At 40.4% G+C, this 18920-nt stretch overlaps 1 protein-coding gene across 1 annotated transcript in view; it reads right to left on the bottom strand.

Moving 5' to 3' along the window:
• PEPD (peptidase D) overlaps positions 1–18920 on the bottom strand; it is a 152138-nt gene that overhangs the window by 100771 nt on the left and 32447 nt on the right. Inside the window, exons 7-9 of the mRNA XM_058033921.1 lie at positions 13433–13477; positions 6586–6661; positions 5178–5224 (exon numbers count right to left, since the gene is read on the bottom strand). Of these exons, the coding sequence (XP_057889904.1) occupies positions 5178–5224; positions 6586–6661; positions 13433–13477 (168 nt within the window). The remainder of the gene's footprint in view (positions 1–5177; positions 5225–6585; positions 6662–13432; positions 13478–18920) is intronic.

Genomic DNA, 18920 nt, shown 5'->3' with positions numbered 1-18920 from the left:
CCTGACTTCAGCTGGATTAGGAAAGGAGTGGTGACAGCCTAATTTAAAACATCAAAGGACCAGCAGTACGTGGGGCAGGTGGGCAGGAGGGGAAGGCTGCAGGAAGTGTCTCTCTCAATCCAGTTGTTTTTCCAGGCACACACATCATCCCTGCCTTCCCTCTGGGCCCTGAACACATGAGATTCAGCAGCTCACTCCAATGAAGCAATTAGCAGCCAGCATTGCTGTCAGAGCTGTCAGCACTAAGCTGCCTGCTTGGCCCTGGACACTGCAGGTCATTTCCTATCACCATTTTTAGGAAGCCCTGGATGAGCCCTGCTGGTCCTGGCACAGGCACAAACCACTGGCTCAGCACTCCCTCCCTGCCAGCCCCAGGGCAGCCATGCTCAACAGAAGCTCCTGGGCTGCTGCATGGGGAGGATTTCTTGCTAAAAACAGAGATTGTGGCTGATCCTTCTTCCTTCAACCCTTGTGCTTGAAGTAGATACACAGACAAATAAATAATATCAGGTACAGGATCATCTTACACCAAACACCATCCTGACAGCAGGCAGACTCCTGTCCTACCACACAGGCCTGCAGAAACAAAGGAAAAATTACTGGATTGCACTGAGGTTTTTAAAATGCAGGAAAAGGTCACCTTCTACCTCTCTCTCTGTTTCTCATGTATTTTAAAGTTTGAAAAGTAACCTTTTGATAGCAGCACCCTACACTGAAAAACACATCACCTCTGACTGCAAGGCAGTTTGGGAAATAAGGCAGTCAAGACATTTCCAGGCTACACAACATTAACTGTTAAAAAAAAAAAAGAAAAAAGAAAAAGACATAAAAGATGTATCAGTAACTGAGCAGGCTGACATGCTGCTTGAGACTAATGGAGAGCTGGTATCTTGTTTAATAAACATACACAAATAGCAGTGAGGGTCACGACACAATTCAACACCATTCCCACACCAAAAAGCAACTCTGAAAGATTCTCTTGCGTATTTTTGTCAGCTGCAATGGGCATTCTTATTTACTATCTATGCACACTAATGTGAAGGACTCACCAAGGTTATAATTGAGCTGAAAATCTATCCAGCCTCATAAAAAAACCAAGTATTTTTGAAGATCATTTGCTGCAGAAGTCAGTGACTTTTTCAAAAACATTCAAAGAGCAAAATCATCAGGAAATAGTAAGTGGCAAATATTGATTAGCTAAAATCATCAGCATCTCACTAAAAGGAAATGCCCAAAGGAAAATAAAATTATTCTGGCTATTTTCTCTTTTTTAGTGAAATAAAATGTGTGTTTTATTTTCAGTTTATTCCACTGGAGCAGAGGAGAGAGAGAGAGAAAAATGAAAGATGAGAGCCATAATCTGTGAGAGTGCTCTCAGACTTTCCCAGATAGTGAAATTTAACACTGGCAGATACAACAGCAACTCATCTCAGAGCCCAGGCTCTGCTCTGGAATCAGGGACAGCACTGAAAAGAATAGGGATAAAGAACTTTTATCAGCCTCAGCTGGTAAGAGAGGCAAGGTGTAAAAATAGTCTGTAAGCATTGTAAACCATCAAGAAAAAACCTCTGTAGCTGCTTCCTTGCCATTTTATTCTTCATATTATTGCCCTTAGTGCACAGTGGAGTTTACCTTTAGTACTAAACAGCTACAAAATCCCCACAATTACTTCCCCTACAATGAAGAAGTTTTCCTAATATCCCATCTAACCCTGTCCTCTGTCAGTTTGAAGCCATTCTCCCTTGTCTTGTCAATCCAGGCCCTTGTAAGTAGTCAGTCCATCTTTCTGGTAGCTCCCCTGAGGTACTGGAAGGTCACAAAAGAAGCTTCTCCTGTGCAGGTGAGCAATGGCAGCTGTGCCAGCCTTTCCTCCCAGCAGAGCTGCTCCATCCCTCTGCCCATCCTGGAGCCTCCTCTGGGCTCTCTGAGCAGCTCCAGGTCCCTCCTGGGCTGGGCCAGGGAATCACTGAGGGCCAGAGGGGCAGAATCCCCTCCCCTGCTGCCCACTGTCTGCTAGCCAATGCTCTCTGTACACTAGCCACTGTCCCCTGTGCACTAACCACTGCTCCCTGCAGTAACACTGTACAGGGGTACAGTGCCCAATGCTGCTCTGCTTCACAAGGCTCCCCTTGCAGGATGAGGCCCCAGGTTTTGGGCACTGCAATCACAATTATTTGCATGGTACCCCCAGTGTTCAGCAGCCACAGAGGTTTCAGAGACAGTCACACAATCCAGGGGGTGTGGGACAAGGGAATGGCTGGTTAGGGCTGCTTTAGTGCTACCTGGTGTCCTCAAGGCAGTGAGAAATAAACACATCATCATTCAATGAACCCAGGACTGTGCACACACTGCTATCACAGTGACACCAAAAGGGTTCGTTCATTTTAACGTGCTTTCAGCACGCTGCTTTCAGCAAGGACAGCTGGAAGTAAAGAAGACATCTGGCTCAAGAATGCCATGACAGAGAAAACAAAGGACTGAACCTCTGGGAACATGGGCTGGGATTTATGGTAATGGGTAAATTTTCATATGCATATAGTAACTGTATATAAGAACTACGTGTCCATGTTAGGTTAGGATCTCCAGCATGAACCTCAGGCCTGAATAAATGATGCCCTCTTTAATACAGCTTTAGTGTTGGAGAGTCTTATTCTGGTATTTTGGATATCTGGACGTTCAGTGCTATTAAGAAGGGGACAAACTCCCACAAAAATGGGCAATGCACACAACAGCTGTGTGTCCAGAACTCCTGATGCAGAAGTCACTCACCTGTTGCTACAGCATACACCTTCACATCACTCCCCAACCAGACTGACATTCCAAGTAGCCACCCCAATCTTAAAAGTGTTCTTTTTAATAAAAAGGGAACAAATGAGGCAATGCACAGAAGATTCCACACTTAATTTGATAACACACAGATAAAATCTAGAAATTGATAAGCACTGATCTACAGAAGTTATCTCCAGGCCTTCAAAGAACTCTGAAACAGATAACTGTAGCTCCTAATTAGTGCTTTCAGTCTGTTTTTATATAGACACAAAACATCTTTGTCTACATGCTCACACACAACTTTGCTGGAATCACAGATTTTATTCACACACTTCTCAAGCTGAAGACTTTTTTTAGCATTTTGCTATATTTTGAACAATATATTCACTACAGAGCAGTTTCATAATTAAAACCCTTTAATTAAAGAAGATTAATTAAACATGAGATAAGCACAAATACTAAACAAACTGCTTCAGAGAAAACCCAGAATCTGACCTACCAAAATGACTTCATATGCAATTACACATGCTGTGAATTACTGTCTGTAGATAATTGCCTTGGCTGTCTCCTTAAAGTCAACCGACCACACATAAAAGTTAAATAATATCAAACCAGAAAAGAAGTCAGGGCTGATTGGAGTTGCAGTTAAATGCATTTATTTTTTATATATCTCAGCATTAACACATTACTGGTTCAAAATCATTTACCAGTGTTTAACCAAATGGACAAAGAAAAGGCAACACTTAGGTTCTACATCCAGTAACAGACAATTTTAATTGCTTTTGGGATCTCTGCCATTATTCTTCCTAGCAGTCAGAAGAACAGCAGACAGTTTAAATTTTTAGGGCCCTTTTCCCCTAAAGGAACGGGTGCAGGGATGAATTCAGTAAAAGAAACTGAAATTCTAATTATAGTCTCCAAGGCAGACACAGTAGAGCAGTCTGCCAAGACCTCTTTCATTAGCTAAATAACTTCAAACTCTTTCAAGAAGTGTAATCCATCAAGATTTATGGAAGAATAAAAGGCAATTTTAAATAGGTGTAGTAGCTGTTTATTTATTTTTTTCAATTGAAACACATAAATAATATTTTCAAATGGTTGATGTGTGTGAAAGGAGCTAGCCAGGGAAGAATGAAAGTCCCAGAGAAAAAAAGGTAATATACCTTGTGGACTTACAGAAGAGTGTTTATATAAGTAGTTGTTGTATGACATTTAAATCAAACTGGCATTTAAAAGCACCCGAGAAGAAATTCTGCTCTAGGGAAATTTTTGATTGCTAATGATTTCCAGAGCCAAAATTTCACTATTGGCACATAGAGCATTGCCAGTGAGTAAAATGAACACAAACACAAAGTTCAAAAATAAAGACAGAATGTAAACAATATTTTATTTTCCCTGTTACTTGGTGGTATGTGTTAATGTAGTTTGAGGCACTGACAAATTATAGGCATGAGACTATAGTATCTCCAGAAATTTAAACTGCTTAAATGGAACTAAGGGCTTTATTTGTCTTTTGAGCTACCTTGAAATCCTGATGATAAATATCGTGGTTCCTTTGTATTCCCTTCCCTGGGTGCTGCTCTAGCCTGCTTACAAGCCTCTGAAAAATTACTGCCAAGAAACCACAGTAACTGACATATGATTTCTATTTGCTATTTCTTCATTATGCAAATACTTTAAAAATTGAAAATACCACGTACAATCTAAAAATAAATGGACTTGATGATCAAAACCATGCTTTATATGAGAAATGCTGCTGATCTAATGTAAATATTGATTCAAGAGAGGAGGCAGTGTTTTCCTTAGATCCAGACACATCATTAGTGTATCAGTTAGGACCAGCCAAACCCCTCATGGATGCCTGTACAGCACATTCTTTCCAACACCAGAGATATGTGCTGCCTTCTTATTGACTTCTCAGCAGCTGTAGAACACCCACCACAGGTGTAATCTGAGCTCCTTGTGCAGGCTGAGTACAGGTACTGCTGCCTTGTAATTGCAGACAAAATGTAATTGCACACAGCCCTTCACAAGACACTTAAACACCCACTCATGCAGCCTTCAAACACAACCAGACTAAAGGCAATGTTTAACCATAAACACAGTTTTATTGGATGGCTTCAGACAATGAAAACAGCTATTTCATCGAGCTTCTGTAAATTACTGTAGCTTCAGCAAGAGAGATATGCTACACTTAACCAAAAAATAATCACCCCTCATCAAATGCGTGTTTGAAACAGATGAAGAACCACCTCAAAATAACAAAATAATACTGACAATGGCCTTCAAACACCAATGAACTCTCAGTCTCAACTGAATCCAAGCTACTGCATTGTCTCAGCTATTGCTTTTCCCCCTGCTACAGAGCTATTATCTTATTTTATTGTAATTAGTATAAGAACTCTTACCTCTCCAGCTCGTATTCTTTCATTCCTACTTTTACAGCCTTCATTACCTGTAAGATACATATTAGCATGAGACCATCATAGCAGGAGGAAATCTCATATTTATAAATTTATGACTTATGACTATCTCCAGAGAAACCTATATTACAAAAATATCATCTGTACTTCATTTAAATTTACATCAGTACATGCATTTTAAAACTACACTGGAATCAAACACTTAAATCTTTAAAAATGCCTGCAGTCTCCAGCAATAAAGCAAGTTTAATTGTCAAACTACAATATCCCAATGAAGTGCAGCTCACCAAAATACCAATGTTCAATTGTGAAAGCTGTGGTGAACATGGCAGCAAGGCCTTTTGTGCTGCTTAGGCAAAACAAAGCTATGAACTGGATTAGCCTACATGGGAGAGTCTCTTTTACAGTTTGAATCAATAGAAAACTATTAGAGTTAACACCAGTTTACAAGTCATAAATCTGATTCTTGTTCTCAGATTTGCTAAGAAAGTTTCATTACTTTGTTTCTGTATTATAGAAGTTCTAGGCAGCTGCTCTACAGAAAAAAATACTCTCAGGTGTGATAAGATTTTTCAAGGATGACGAAAAACCAAGGAATATGAATGCAAAATGACTACCCTTTGAGTTTTCAATTTTATAGTATTCATTTTAGCACATTTTTACCCTTCATAGTTTGGATATCTGAGGAGCAGGAGCCAAGACAATCTGAGATAACCTCATCAGCTAGTTTTACCTAAGCTCCCCCTGGTCATCACCACTCTCAGAGCTCCTGGGCAGATCTGCATCACTGTGTGGAGCACAGGAGCGACAGCCAGGCTGGTTTTGTCATGACCACCAGGAGAGGGGTGCAGCTCCCCTGTGTATGCCAGGGCCAACCTGAGAGCCTGGACATGGCATTGCCACCCTGGTATGGCAACAGAAGAGCAGGGCTCAGCACTGCCCCAGGGACTCCCCCAGCTCTGAGGAATCCTCTCCCTGTCCCACACTGTGCATGGCAAAACTCCCCCAGCCCACCAGGATCTGGGGACAGCCACCTGCTAGTTCAGCTTTTCAGAGCTGCACATGGGCCTGAATGACCTTGATCTTTTATTTCTCCATCCTGATTCAGGTATTTGTGCACACAGGACAGACAGCCTGCAGCAGGTCACCTTCTGCTGAGGTGTGAGAGCTCTTGCCCAAACCCACACTTCATTTCTCACACATCACAAACGCACCGCTGAGTTCAAGGGCAATGCAAGGTACATTACTGGGCTGTAATAGGAGGGATATTATCCTCTTATTTCTATCCAGCCTTTCCATTATTTTATTACTAAGCAATTCTGGGTTGCTGGGGACATTTTCTGAGTACTGCTACACTAAGAGCAAAAATTATTAACAGTAAAGGATCCATTACCTCTTTATGAGCTTCACTGGAGATTTTATTGGTGTAGCGCAGAACTTCCAACTCCATGTCTGTCTTAATGACACGACTTGAAGAGAAGAACAACAGACAGCACGTTAGACTGCAACTCCACAGCTAAAGAATGCAAAGTGAAAAAACCCTGAAAATTATATGCATCACCTATAATAAGATTAGATCAAGTACACCTCAAGAGCAAACAGCTATTACAGTATTCATGACAGCAAAGTATTGTTGGCATTGATTCAGCATTAGCAAAACAATCTTCCAAAGGCAAGTCACAAGAATTTCAAATATCAGCCTGCCCTATTTAATACTGATAAACAAGTGGTTCAACCAGCATTTTTTCAACTCTTCTGCAATACATTAGGAACAAAATCAATGTAATTCTACATTTGTCATAACTCTAACACTACTTCAAATGGAACATTTCTACAAGCATGCTCAATTTCCTTTTAAATACAATTTGAAACTATTTTACATATTTAAATTCCCAGAGCTCCAGAATTTCTGTTCACAATCACAACTCCCACCTATTTGCAATACCTCAAAAGGTGGGCAAGGGGTGATGTGAAAAATGCTATCTTTGTTTGGTATTCAAAAACCCCAACCATGAACTCAGAAGCCACAGCAGTAATTACAGCCATGATGTTCATTCTTTCACATGCTTCTGAAGGAAGATAAAAAACATAAAACCTCAAACAAACCAATGCCCTGAAAACCCCATCCTACTCTGTGCCTTATGAGATACTGAATTCAGGTATGTTTATAAGCCTTGATACTCTCTTCTGAACTCATGTCAAAAATGCACTGTTTAACTTTTCTCTACATGTATTTCTATCATGTATTTCAAATAAAAGCAGCTATTGAGTGTGACATGCACAGGAAAGCAGACACAGTTCCATAACCTCTATTAAACCCCACATACTCCTTCCACTGTTACACACACTGAATTCCTGGTATTGTTCATGCCCATCTCAAGGGCAGCTGTGAAGTACATACTTACTGTTTACAAAGTACAGAACTACATCTATTGAATTGCATGAAAATATTTCAATCATGTTTTCGAGCTGCACTCCAGGGTTTGCAGCAGTTACAAAGAACCATAACTGTCACACTTTGAAACTGCCACCAAGACCTCTCTTTTTATTGTTCCATGCTCCTCCTCACACTGCTGTAGAAAACTCTTTACTGTATTTCTGCTCTGTAGTTTGTTTTAATGAGTCCAGAAACAGGTTTCCCAGCCATCAGTGCCTCTGATGTGAGATTACAGCATTTCCCACAGACAGTGCATTACCACAGCACAGCCACTCCCTTCAAACAACTCCTCTGGCAAGAGTAAAGGTACCTTTGTAAAATCCTGATATTGATCAGGATGCTTTTACAAACAGAAACACTATAGAGGTGAGTGGATTGACTTTCTTAGTCAAATGGAAGATGACACAAAATAATCACTATGCAATTGAGAATGAGAAGTACAAGGTTTTAAAATGCACACCCAGGTGAAAAGATTACACTGGGATGGTAAAATCTGCTGACTGTGAGTGAGGAAACAAACTTCCACTCCTGTCTTTCAGCCAAGACATAAAAAAGAGTGGCTCAAATATATTTCCGTTAGAATGAGGCAGCAGCAAAGGCTTATAGATTTTAAATTTTTTTTTAATCCTATTTCTTGGAAGACTGCATGTGCTAGCAGGGTAATTTAATACTTGTTTGATGTGCCTTTATATTACCTTCAGTATAAAGTACATATCCATGATCTGCAATTGCCTGAAAAATAGGTGGTTTCATAATTCAGCTGTCTGATCTCTTTGTTGCAATCTGCTGGTAATAAAAGTTAGTAACTGCTCCACAGCAAGTGCAAACAGGGTTAGAAACCATTTCCCTTGGCTTGGGCACAAGGCTTCAGGATCAATGTATCTGTATTAGATCACACAATGTATCTGTACTAGATCACACAATGTATTTGTATCAGATCACACAATGTATTTGTATCTGATCACACAATGTATTTGTATTAGATCCCTCAATGTATTTGTATTAGATCACACAACGTATCTGTATGAGATCACACAACGTATCTGTATCAGATCACACAATGTATTTGTATCAGATCACACAATGTATCTGTATTAGATCACACAATGTATTTGTACTAGATCACTCAATGTATTTGTATCAGATCACACAATGTATCTGTATTAGATCACACAATGTATCTGTATCAGATCACACAATGTATTTGTACTAGATCACTCAATGTATCTGTACTAGATCACACAATGTATTTGTATTAGATCACAACTTCTCAGGTATCTGTTTGAAAATAGGAATTCATGCTCAGCCTCAGACTGACTATTTATGCAATGCAGCTCCTTCATTTACACAAGGTCAGGCACTGAAATACTTCACAGAAAATATTTAGTCATTCTGAGACCAACAAAAACCACCATCCAAGGAGTGAAGGAGCGAAGGAAGGAGAGGGAGGATTGTGCAGGGAACAGGATCAGCAGACCCTGGGCTCCTGGGTTACAGTGGCACTGTTGATGGAGCTCCCACATCATGTCTGGCTAGTAGAAGAGCCTGGATTTCACCCCTTGCTCACTGTCTGGACAGTGCAAAAGGCAGCACCCTCCCAAGCCAGGTTTACAGCAGTGTTTGGCACTTCAGGGCAATCTTGTGATGAGTGTCCACAGTTCTCAGGATGCTCTCCCCCACTTCCAAAATAAGGACAGGAAGAAAATTCCACCTTTTTTCAAGAATGTGAACTTCAACATTCTACTAAAAACAGCTCCTAGACCAGTTACAGCCTCTGCATAAATGCATTAATATTTTAATGGGAACAAATAACTTCCAGGCTCCAGCTAATGCAAATTGCCCCAATGTACAGACTGCACATGGAAGGCATTCCTCAGATTAGCAGGGGAGGCACTCAGTGCAATCCAGTTGAAATAAAAGCACAAGTCTCTGGAAGTCAGGACTGACCTGTAACTTTCACCCTTTCCCCCCCTCATTTCACCAGTGTAAAAACATTTCTTCTTCCTCATTCTCCTTTTCCACACATTTTCTACTTTTATTTTCACTTAACCATATGAGCAGCTGGTCTTTTCAACCACGTCAGCCATCCAGCAGGACAGAGAAACTCTAATATAAACAAGAGACATTTCAATCCTGAAAGTGCATCTGGGCATTTTAAATGTCTGGATACCAAATTACATGCATGACCTAATCAAGTGGTGAAGAGCACATAGAATTTGAGGCAATTATGAGGCTGAAACTCACATAACTCAACTATATTTTCCTAAACCAGTGCTCTCCTCAAAGATACATAAATTGGTTCTCTATGTGCATTCTGCAGCTCTGATAATGCTGCCAGAAGTATTTGTTTCCAGTTATCAGATGAGTGCTTTATCAACTGGCTTGTTTTGCTGCTTTTTGGTAGATGTGTGCAACCTTAATGTCTCCTTTCTGTGACACACATGGAAAACACCTGGGAATGTCCACTCCACCTTTTCCTTCTGGAAATATTAGATTTACAGACCACCTAATACATAAGGATGATGCCCATGTGGGCAGACTTCACAGGCCTGCCTTATTTTTACCTTTTCTCACCTCTGCTGTTACCTTTCCACATTTTATTTATAGAAATGTCTCTATCACAGTTGATACATTTCTGCTCTTCTGCAATGCATAAAAAGTTGCTGACTGAATTAGCATCAAATCCAGCAAACACAGCAATGCACATATGCAAAGGAGAGGCATCACAGCACAATTCTGAGACAGGTGCATGAACACCAAAGACAGGAGTTCAAAAAAATGTTAAGGGGTTTACAGCATAGATAGAAAAAACCCTGAAAACACAAAAAGCAAACGAACAGTTTTAAGATATTAACATACAGATCAGTTTTCACTAAGAGATATTTATAGCTTTCCATCAAAATAATGCAAAAAACAGAACATATGAAATCTCCCACATAAAACTATCAAAGTTCATTTTCACTGGGTTTACAGGAAAATACAGTATATACAGGCACAAAGCTGCAAAGTACTAAATGTTTACTTCTAGCAACAACAGGATTATGATAGACACTGGCAAATTAGAGGAAAAAAAGGCCATTTGGCTAAGTGTTGGTGTCAAAAAACCTCCTGATTGCTAAGGAGATAATTTAGACAAGTTTGAATTCTTTCTTCTGTTAGATGGCATTTTCTTTTCAAAACACTGGAATCAATACTTAGCATATCCATTCGCCATGAAATTTGAAGTGGAAGCCTTTAAATTTAAAATGAAAGTTTTAAAATTTGTTTGAAAATACACCCACTCAATAAAATGAAAAAAATTAACAAAACACCATCTGCAAACTGCTGAAATCCAGTGTGAGGTTGAATTCTTCTGTTTTATCTTTAAGTTCCACATCAAGTCAGAAAATAATGAGATCTTGAAATATTAAGCAAGAGAGGCAACAGATCCTTAACCACAAACACTTTGCCTCTTGTCATTTTGTCTGCATTTTATTAAAGAGTGTATAATGCTAGAGCTGCCTTTTGTAGCTCCCAGTTCCCCCTGGCTGGTTCAGAAAGCTCAGCCATTTCATCTCTAGCTGGCAGCTTGACAGCATGGCACAGAGCAAAGTTTTTCTGAAAGTACCATGTAAAACACAGTAGTTCAGAGCTTGCCAAATCTGAAATGAAATGCATCCCTGCAAGGAGATGATTCAAAGGATGCAATTTCTTACCCCAGAATATAACCCACAAGAATTCATCTTCCTAAAAGAAAAATGTTCTTAACTCTAAAAATATTGATTTCTAAACAAACTTCTTTGGCTGGTAACTTGACATTCCAAGGAGATTTCTACTTTAGTAAGCTTTAATATGACCTGCCATTCACATGTTAATTTCACCAGACACTTAAATCCTAACAACCATCTTTAACATACTTCTGACTTAAAAGGAAAGCCACCAAACTCAGTAAAACCTTTTAAAACATCTCTGAATACTGAAATCTGAACTTTCTCTTCACTTAGAATTGCCCTTCCTTGAAAGCCAGGTGTAGGGAAGGTGCATACCAAGCATCCCCCTTCAGTCAGGCTGCAGGAAGAACTGAATCAGAATTCCAGGCTGCAGGAAGAACTGAGTCAGAACTCCAGGCTGCAGGAACAACTGAATCAGAATTCCAGGCTGCAGGAAGAACTGAATCAGAATTCCAGGCTGCAGGAACAACTGAATCAGAATTTCAGGCTGCAGGAAGAACTGCATCAGAATTCCAGGCTGCCTCTCACAGATCACTGAGGAGATCATTCCTTCCAGCCCAGCTCCAGGTGCTGCCTTTTCACTGCCTCAGTGCTCCACCTCTCTCAGCACAACCTCCAGGGCACTGACCTGATGTTTGTCCTTACCTGAGCTTCCTAAAGAAGATTCAATCACCTTTTAATTGAAACCACAGAGGGGAAAAGTTCATGATACCTTGGTAAGGTGGATGGAAACAAGCTGAAAGCTACCTTGGGAAAAAGTCTGTAGCCCTACTTCAAAGCCTTCTGCAGCTAAAATTGCCATCTCTATGCCTGTTGTGTCTTCAGTACAAAGCTTAGAAGTCAGACAGGCCCTCTCCAAGTCCTCTTCCTCACCCCTCTTAAACTCAGAAATCAAGCCCATAACATATTTCTCTGTTTAGGAAAAGGCATGGCACAAATTCTAGAACAGGCAGGATCTAAAGATCAGCCCCCTGACACTCAGCACAGGAGAATGAGTCCACTATCACAGCTCCAGGCACGCCCAGGACTCAGGGATGGAATAATGCCTACACAAAACCTCTCTACTTCCCTTCTGCAGCCTTATGTCCTGCCAAGCAATGGAAAATATCTGCCACAACAGATATGTGACCTTTTAGCAATTCTAAATGTTCCAAAATTCACTGATGTTCAAATAACATCTCCACAGTTTTCAAGCTGGCAATTAGCTGTAGATGGAGACAGCAGAAGATGGTTCTCAGCATATGTGCTGGAAATAAGCATTAAAAACATAATATGTAGTAGCATGCAATGCAATACCCTGCCACAGTGGTAGCCAGAGGGTGCACCTGTGTTTTTTATTTTAAGCTTATCTGTCTTAACTAAGGATTTGCTTCCTCATTTCTAGATTAATGCACTCAAAAAAAGCTCAGTTAAAAACCTAATTCATTAACAAAAATCCACTACTGTGCTCTTTCATCCACTACTATGTTACTTCAGTAATTTTCTAAATGGAAAACTAGAGAGCCTTAGTTGGAGCAATCCTGTGGACAAAGTCAGCAATGTTGACCAGAAGAGGAAAACTAACAAAATGGAGCAGCTTTGCACTTAGTAACACATCCAATTTGTTTGTTTCAGATAGGATACAGCAGAATTCCCCAAGAATTACAAAGTACAGCTATTTGAATAACAATTCAACAAAATTAAGGCTGTTAAAATAAATCCTGGAGAAGAAATAACACCTAATTAAATACTACCTGTTTAGACAGAGTTTTGATCTACATTTGATTTCTGTTGCTAGAACATAAATTCTCCTCAGTTCTTTCTCATTCATACAAATTCATATTTACACAAATGTGACTTAAACCCTAACACATCCTCGAGAAATGTGTATCCAGATGAAATGCTTAAGAAATGTTACATAAATTCTTTGGTTTTCAATGCTGCCCTTGCCCTATTATTAAGTCCATTATTTCCAGTCCATAACATGAAATAAATTTAAAATTAAAAGTCCTGTGGTAAAGTAGGAGGCTTCAGCTGAGGGAACCCCTCTGAAGCAATGGTACAGTATAAGCATGTTCAACACTACTCAAAGAGAAAGATTTTATGTTACTCACCATTCAGCAATTTCAGGATGAAGAATTTTGTTGTTGACATTAAATCTAAAAAAACCCAAAGATATTAATATTAAAAAGCAGCCAGCCACAACAGCAGAGACTAAATACTCTTTCTGTTTTTTATTTAACTGTGTATTCTCTGAGGAAGTAAAGTGAAAACAAGTATTGTATGGGAATTCAACAGAGACCCCAGTGAGAAGAATGCATTTAATTTTGCAATACATGAAACTAAACCATATACATAATTTCAAGAATGTGCAGAAGGCAGTGTAACAGTATGTTTGGACATGCTTATCACACTTCTTTTGGCAACAATAAAATGCTGGGTTATCAGTTCACTGCTGTGACTGTGGGGTGGACCAGACTGGCCTCCAGGCATTCATTCCAAATTATTCTGTGATTATTACTTTGTTCTCAAACACCCTTCAATGAAATTAAACCCAGCAAATTGCAGATTTCATCCTTTGTTTCATGCCTTCCCACTTCAGTGTGCACAGAAGGTGGCCATGAGATAAACAAGCTTGCTTGGAGGATGGTGAAAAGGAAAATGACCTCTCCAGGTCTTCTCCAATCTGCACAAGAGGCACAGCAGAAGCTCCACACTCACCTTGGCCTCTGACACCTCACTATTTTTCTGTTTATTTTCTATATGAGCAATTCATGTATTCTGGGAATGATTTTGAGGCTCTCTTAACAATAACACCACAGTGGCAAATAGAGCAAGCAGCAGAGTAATTAGGTGGAACACAAATGGATTTTCAAGCATTGTTTAAAGGGTTTTTTGCTAACAATTTAAATGCCTAAGGAGTGTTCTGCATCAAGGATATTTCTGTCTGCTCAGGACTGTTGGCTCTCCAGTTAGGGTATTTAAGAGAATTAAAATGCTTCAAGCTCCCAACAGTTCTTCAAAACAACAGTTCCTTTTCCCACATTTTTGAAGGAAAAAATTAAATTTTTCCAGGTTATTAACCATTCTTTATACTTCAGAAGGGACCAATGAAAGCACAAATCCAGTTTAAAAAAATTACTTAGAAGTCACTTTTAATTATGTAAGGGTCCTCCTGTGTCCTGGGAAAGCAGAAAAAAACCCTGTTTCTCTTTTTCATAAACACATGCTCATAAACTTATAAAACCCTAATAAGGAGAAGACCAGTAGCTCAAATCACAAACTTATTCCAACATTCAACAATGACAAGCTGTATGGTATTCAATATTATGGGTATGAATAGGAAATCAATGTAAAAAAATTCAAGACAAAAAGCCACCCACCAGTCTCAGAACAGTGCATCATTATATAATAAAACTGGTCACTTGGAAACAAGAAAGTATCAAAAGGGCATATTTTCAATTTAATCATCACTATCTCAAAAATTATCACTTAGGTAGAGCAATGCAGAAATAATTCTACAATGGATGTAAAATACAGTGAAATACAAATTTATATAGAAGAAAATATATGAATGAGACAGTAAAATCAGTCTATGAAGATCTTAAGAACCCAAAAGCCTGAGCTCCTGTGTGGCTGGAGAACACCAACAGACACCACCACAGAACACCAAGACACAGAATTATGCTAGAATTATGCTGCAGCTGTAACAAGAGACACAAAAGCTTTCAGTAATGTCATCAGCATGTCAGACAGAAAACTGATCAATGAAGGCAAATGTAAGGAGCCAGTGCAGCACTGGAGAGTCCAACAGCAGCTCTATGCAAACAGGAGTAAACCATGGTTACTGTGAAATAACAGAAAATAAAGCACAGGGAAGGGCAGTTACAGAAGGCAGCTGACTTTCACTCTGAAAATCCACATCTCAAAAAACTGAATTGATCACTTTAACCACAAACACAAATGGATGAAATCAAAAGCAAATTAAATGAGCCAAATATGAACCTCATAAAAGAAGACTGTCTCTGTCGCAGACATTTTTTCACAGAAATCCTTTCTTTCAGACTTGTGCATCTTCTGGGAAGCAAAGGCCCCAGAAGAAGAATGTAAACAATGATTATCAGATGCTGTGAAATGCAATAGGATGCACCTGTGATTGGTTCATGTTCCATGTGTACAATATTAGGGCCAATCACAGAAGCAAGCTCGGGGACAGATTCCCTGGATACAGAACTTTGTTATTGATTCTATTCTATTCTTAGCTTAGCAAGCCTCTGCAACTTCTCTCTTTATTCTCTTTAGTATAGTTATAATGTATTATATATCATATATCAATAAATCTAGCCTTCTGATCAAGAAACAAGATTCTCATCCTTCTCTCACCATGGAGACCTCCTCAGGTCGCTGTAATATGTCTCACCTGAGCATTCAGAAAGGGGGAAATTGTACACTGGTGTAGACTTACAGCAGCTCACTCTTTAGAAAAGCCATTTCAGCTACAGTCCCTGCATTCTATCTTTCCTGGCCATGCCTTAGATTTTAGTTTTTATATTTTTCACATTCTGTGCTGCTTTAGTGTGAGGGTCTGGGCTTCGTATGAGGGGATGGTGAGCTCTGTGCACAGAGCAGGGAGACAAAACAATTCCTGCTCCAGCTGGGCACCAAGGACAAATGATCCAAATCTCAGCCCCAAGAGCACAAACCCTGTGGGCTGGAGAGAGAAAAACAAGCAGGGTGGGACTGCCTGGGCTAAAGCTGGAATGGGACAATGAACTGCAAGGTGCAAATGGAGCAGAACTGATCACAATGACAGACCCTATGACTGGTTGTGCATTTTGGGACCATTTTGGTTCATCTTGGGTGCAGCCCTGGCTGGGCTCTTGGGCTGCCCAAGGTGCATCCATTCAGGCCTTCTAATAAATCCCAACTTTATTCTTCAGCTCCATCTAGCCTCTGTTCTAGGGCAGCCTTCACAAGGCATCAAGCTCTTCTTGAACTGTCTTTGTGCTGCCAGAAATCCAAATTTTGCTGGCTGGGACCACCTACTATGCCTACTATGTGGCAGTTCCTTAAAATTCTGGTCTGCTGTCAGCTGGGTAAGCTCATTGAACACACAGAGATTCAGCAGGACTGAATCAGGAGGGTGCTGGTGGGTGGAGAAGAGCCAGGAGGTCATCAGCTGAATACAAGTTCTCTCTCTCACCTGCAAGACAGACTTTCTGAGGTAATGCCAACTAGAAAACAAGATGTTAGACCTCTGAGACACAGCATATATTGTAGGCCACTTTCTCAAAAAGATTAATGACAGAACTGTCTCAGTTCCATCCACCTCATGGCAGCTGTGGGTCCTGTGTGAGCAGCCACAGGGCCACCTGTTTATAACTGTGAGACTTCAAAGGCTGATGACTCAAATCACACTTCACTCTGGTTACTGTGGTGGTTTAGGGGTAGCATTGTCCAATTTAGTGCTCTCACCAAAACCACAGCATCACTGCCACTCACTTGCCCCCTTCCCCTCCAACTGAGAGCTGCTCTCCTAACCACCTCAGGACTAACAATATGATTCCACTACAACTCCCCTCAACTCCTCATTCATGAGCTTTCAAGCCTTGGGAACAGAATATCCCTTCAAAGTTGTCCCATTTTCTTTCTTTAGTGCTCCCACTACAACCACAGTGCCACATGCTTCCCCTCCCTCTCCCAGTGGAAGTACAAAAGGCAAAGATCAGGGGTCAAGACAAGAATGATTTTCTGGAAACGGCAGTGAGATAAGAAAATGAACAGCAACAACAACAAAATTAAGAACAAAAGGTCAAAGAAAAGATTTACATGGGAAACTCTTGACAATAAACAAAACACCCAATGGGACCATTGTGCCCACCACGTTTCTCTGCAGGAGGGAAACCCCTTCTCCTCCAAAGCAAGAGAGAGTCCCTTCCCCAGCCCCAGCCCCGACATGAGCTGGGACAGAACAACACCTGGGTCCTGCCTGTGCCCCTCCCAGACACTGCAGGAAATCAACGCAGGACATCTGCCAGCAGGGCAGCCAAACCAACCAATCACATCCTCAAAGGTACTGGTCAAACTCCACAGGAAGAGCCTTTCACCACCAATAGCATGAAATGTACACAAACGGTGTTTAATTCACATTACAAACCCCTAGATAAAATCCCCTGACCATGGCTCCCAGCAAAGTTTTGATCTCACTAGACAGCAAACAACTTACTCATAACATGTACTACCCTAATGCTAAGAGGATTAGGCAGTGCAATCTAATTCTACATTTTTCTACAATTTGCAAATTGACAATACTTAGATGATGAGATATGTGGTCTTGAGGAAGAAAACAAATTGGCATTTGCTACAGTTGCAATCTGTAACATATTAATGCTCTCATTTAATCAATGCAGAACTAAGAAATACTACACTTTAAGGCATGGCCAAATTGATTTCATACTCAGTTGTCCTTTCACATGCAAGACAAATTCATTAGTTAAAACAACCCTAGAAATCTACACCTCCCATATGAAAGCACTGTATAATGAGACCTCTTTTTGTCAGTTTAATGAACACACTGTGTGGGTCCACAGTGATAAAAATCTAAAACATATTGATACACAATGTTAGAATTTTCTTCTCTTTTTCAACATGGAGAGTCTTTGTCCTAATGAACTGATTTGGCTATCCAATATGAAAGGAGGAATTCACTGCAGAACTTTAAACAGTAGGTGCATTGCTTAAACTGTCCATCATTCACCTCAGTTGACTCTGAGGATGAAAAAAAACCCTGCCAACACAGTGAGCAAAGGTTTATTCAACAGTGATTTAAAGTATATGGTACATTACTGTTCAACCCTACAGGTTAAAAATACATTTTCTGTATGGTGAGTCACATCCTCTCAAAGCATTTCTACAAGGGCTACATAACTGGCATGATTAGATGAAAGAAAATCTTGCACATTTGAAGAAAGGATCCATGAATTAGGAAAAAAAACTGCAAACACAGAACTGGCCTCTATTAGCAAATAGAAATCTGAATTTCCAGAAAAGAAAGCACTAGAAACCTTCAGAAATCTGCCTTCTACGGTTCAGTTTTCTGGGGCAAGTGAGCAATCCCCTCCTGCAGGATTCCTGGGAGCTGCAAACAGAGCTGACCTGAGGGGAGTTACAGAGCAGCACCAGGACATGGTCCAGGTCTCCTGTCCAAATCCCTGTCCCAGGTACCAGAGCAGCACCAGGACATGGTCCAGGTCTCCTGTCCAAATCCCTGTCCCAGGCTGGTCCCTCAGTGTCCCTCTGCTGAGCAGGGAACTTTCCATGTGCCACTGGCCTCTGTTCCACAGCCTGCAGCAACAGAGCAGCTTTTCTGAAGGGCAACATCCCTGGCTATATGGGAGAGCTATACATAAATTAATGGAAAACAGGAAATAATTCACCCCTACAGATTCTATAATCAGGATGGAATCAAGCTTAGCTATTGCTAGCATGACAAAAATAACTTCAGGGTGATCCTCAGGGCACAGAAATAACCCACAACCACAGCAGTCATTTTGTCTCAAATAACTATTTATGACAGTAGAAAAATTAACCAAATAGCTTAAG

This window comes from Melospiza georgiana, chromosome 14 (genome assembly GCF_028018845.1).
Source record: "Melospiza georgiana isolate bMelGeo1 chromosome 14, bMelGeo1.pri, whole genome shotgun sequence".
Taxonomy (NCBI): Eukaryota; Metazoa; Chordata; class Aves; order Passeriformes; family Passerellidae; genus Melospiza; species Melospiza georgiana.
This window is presented reverse-complemented; position numbering and strand designations above follow the sequence as displayed.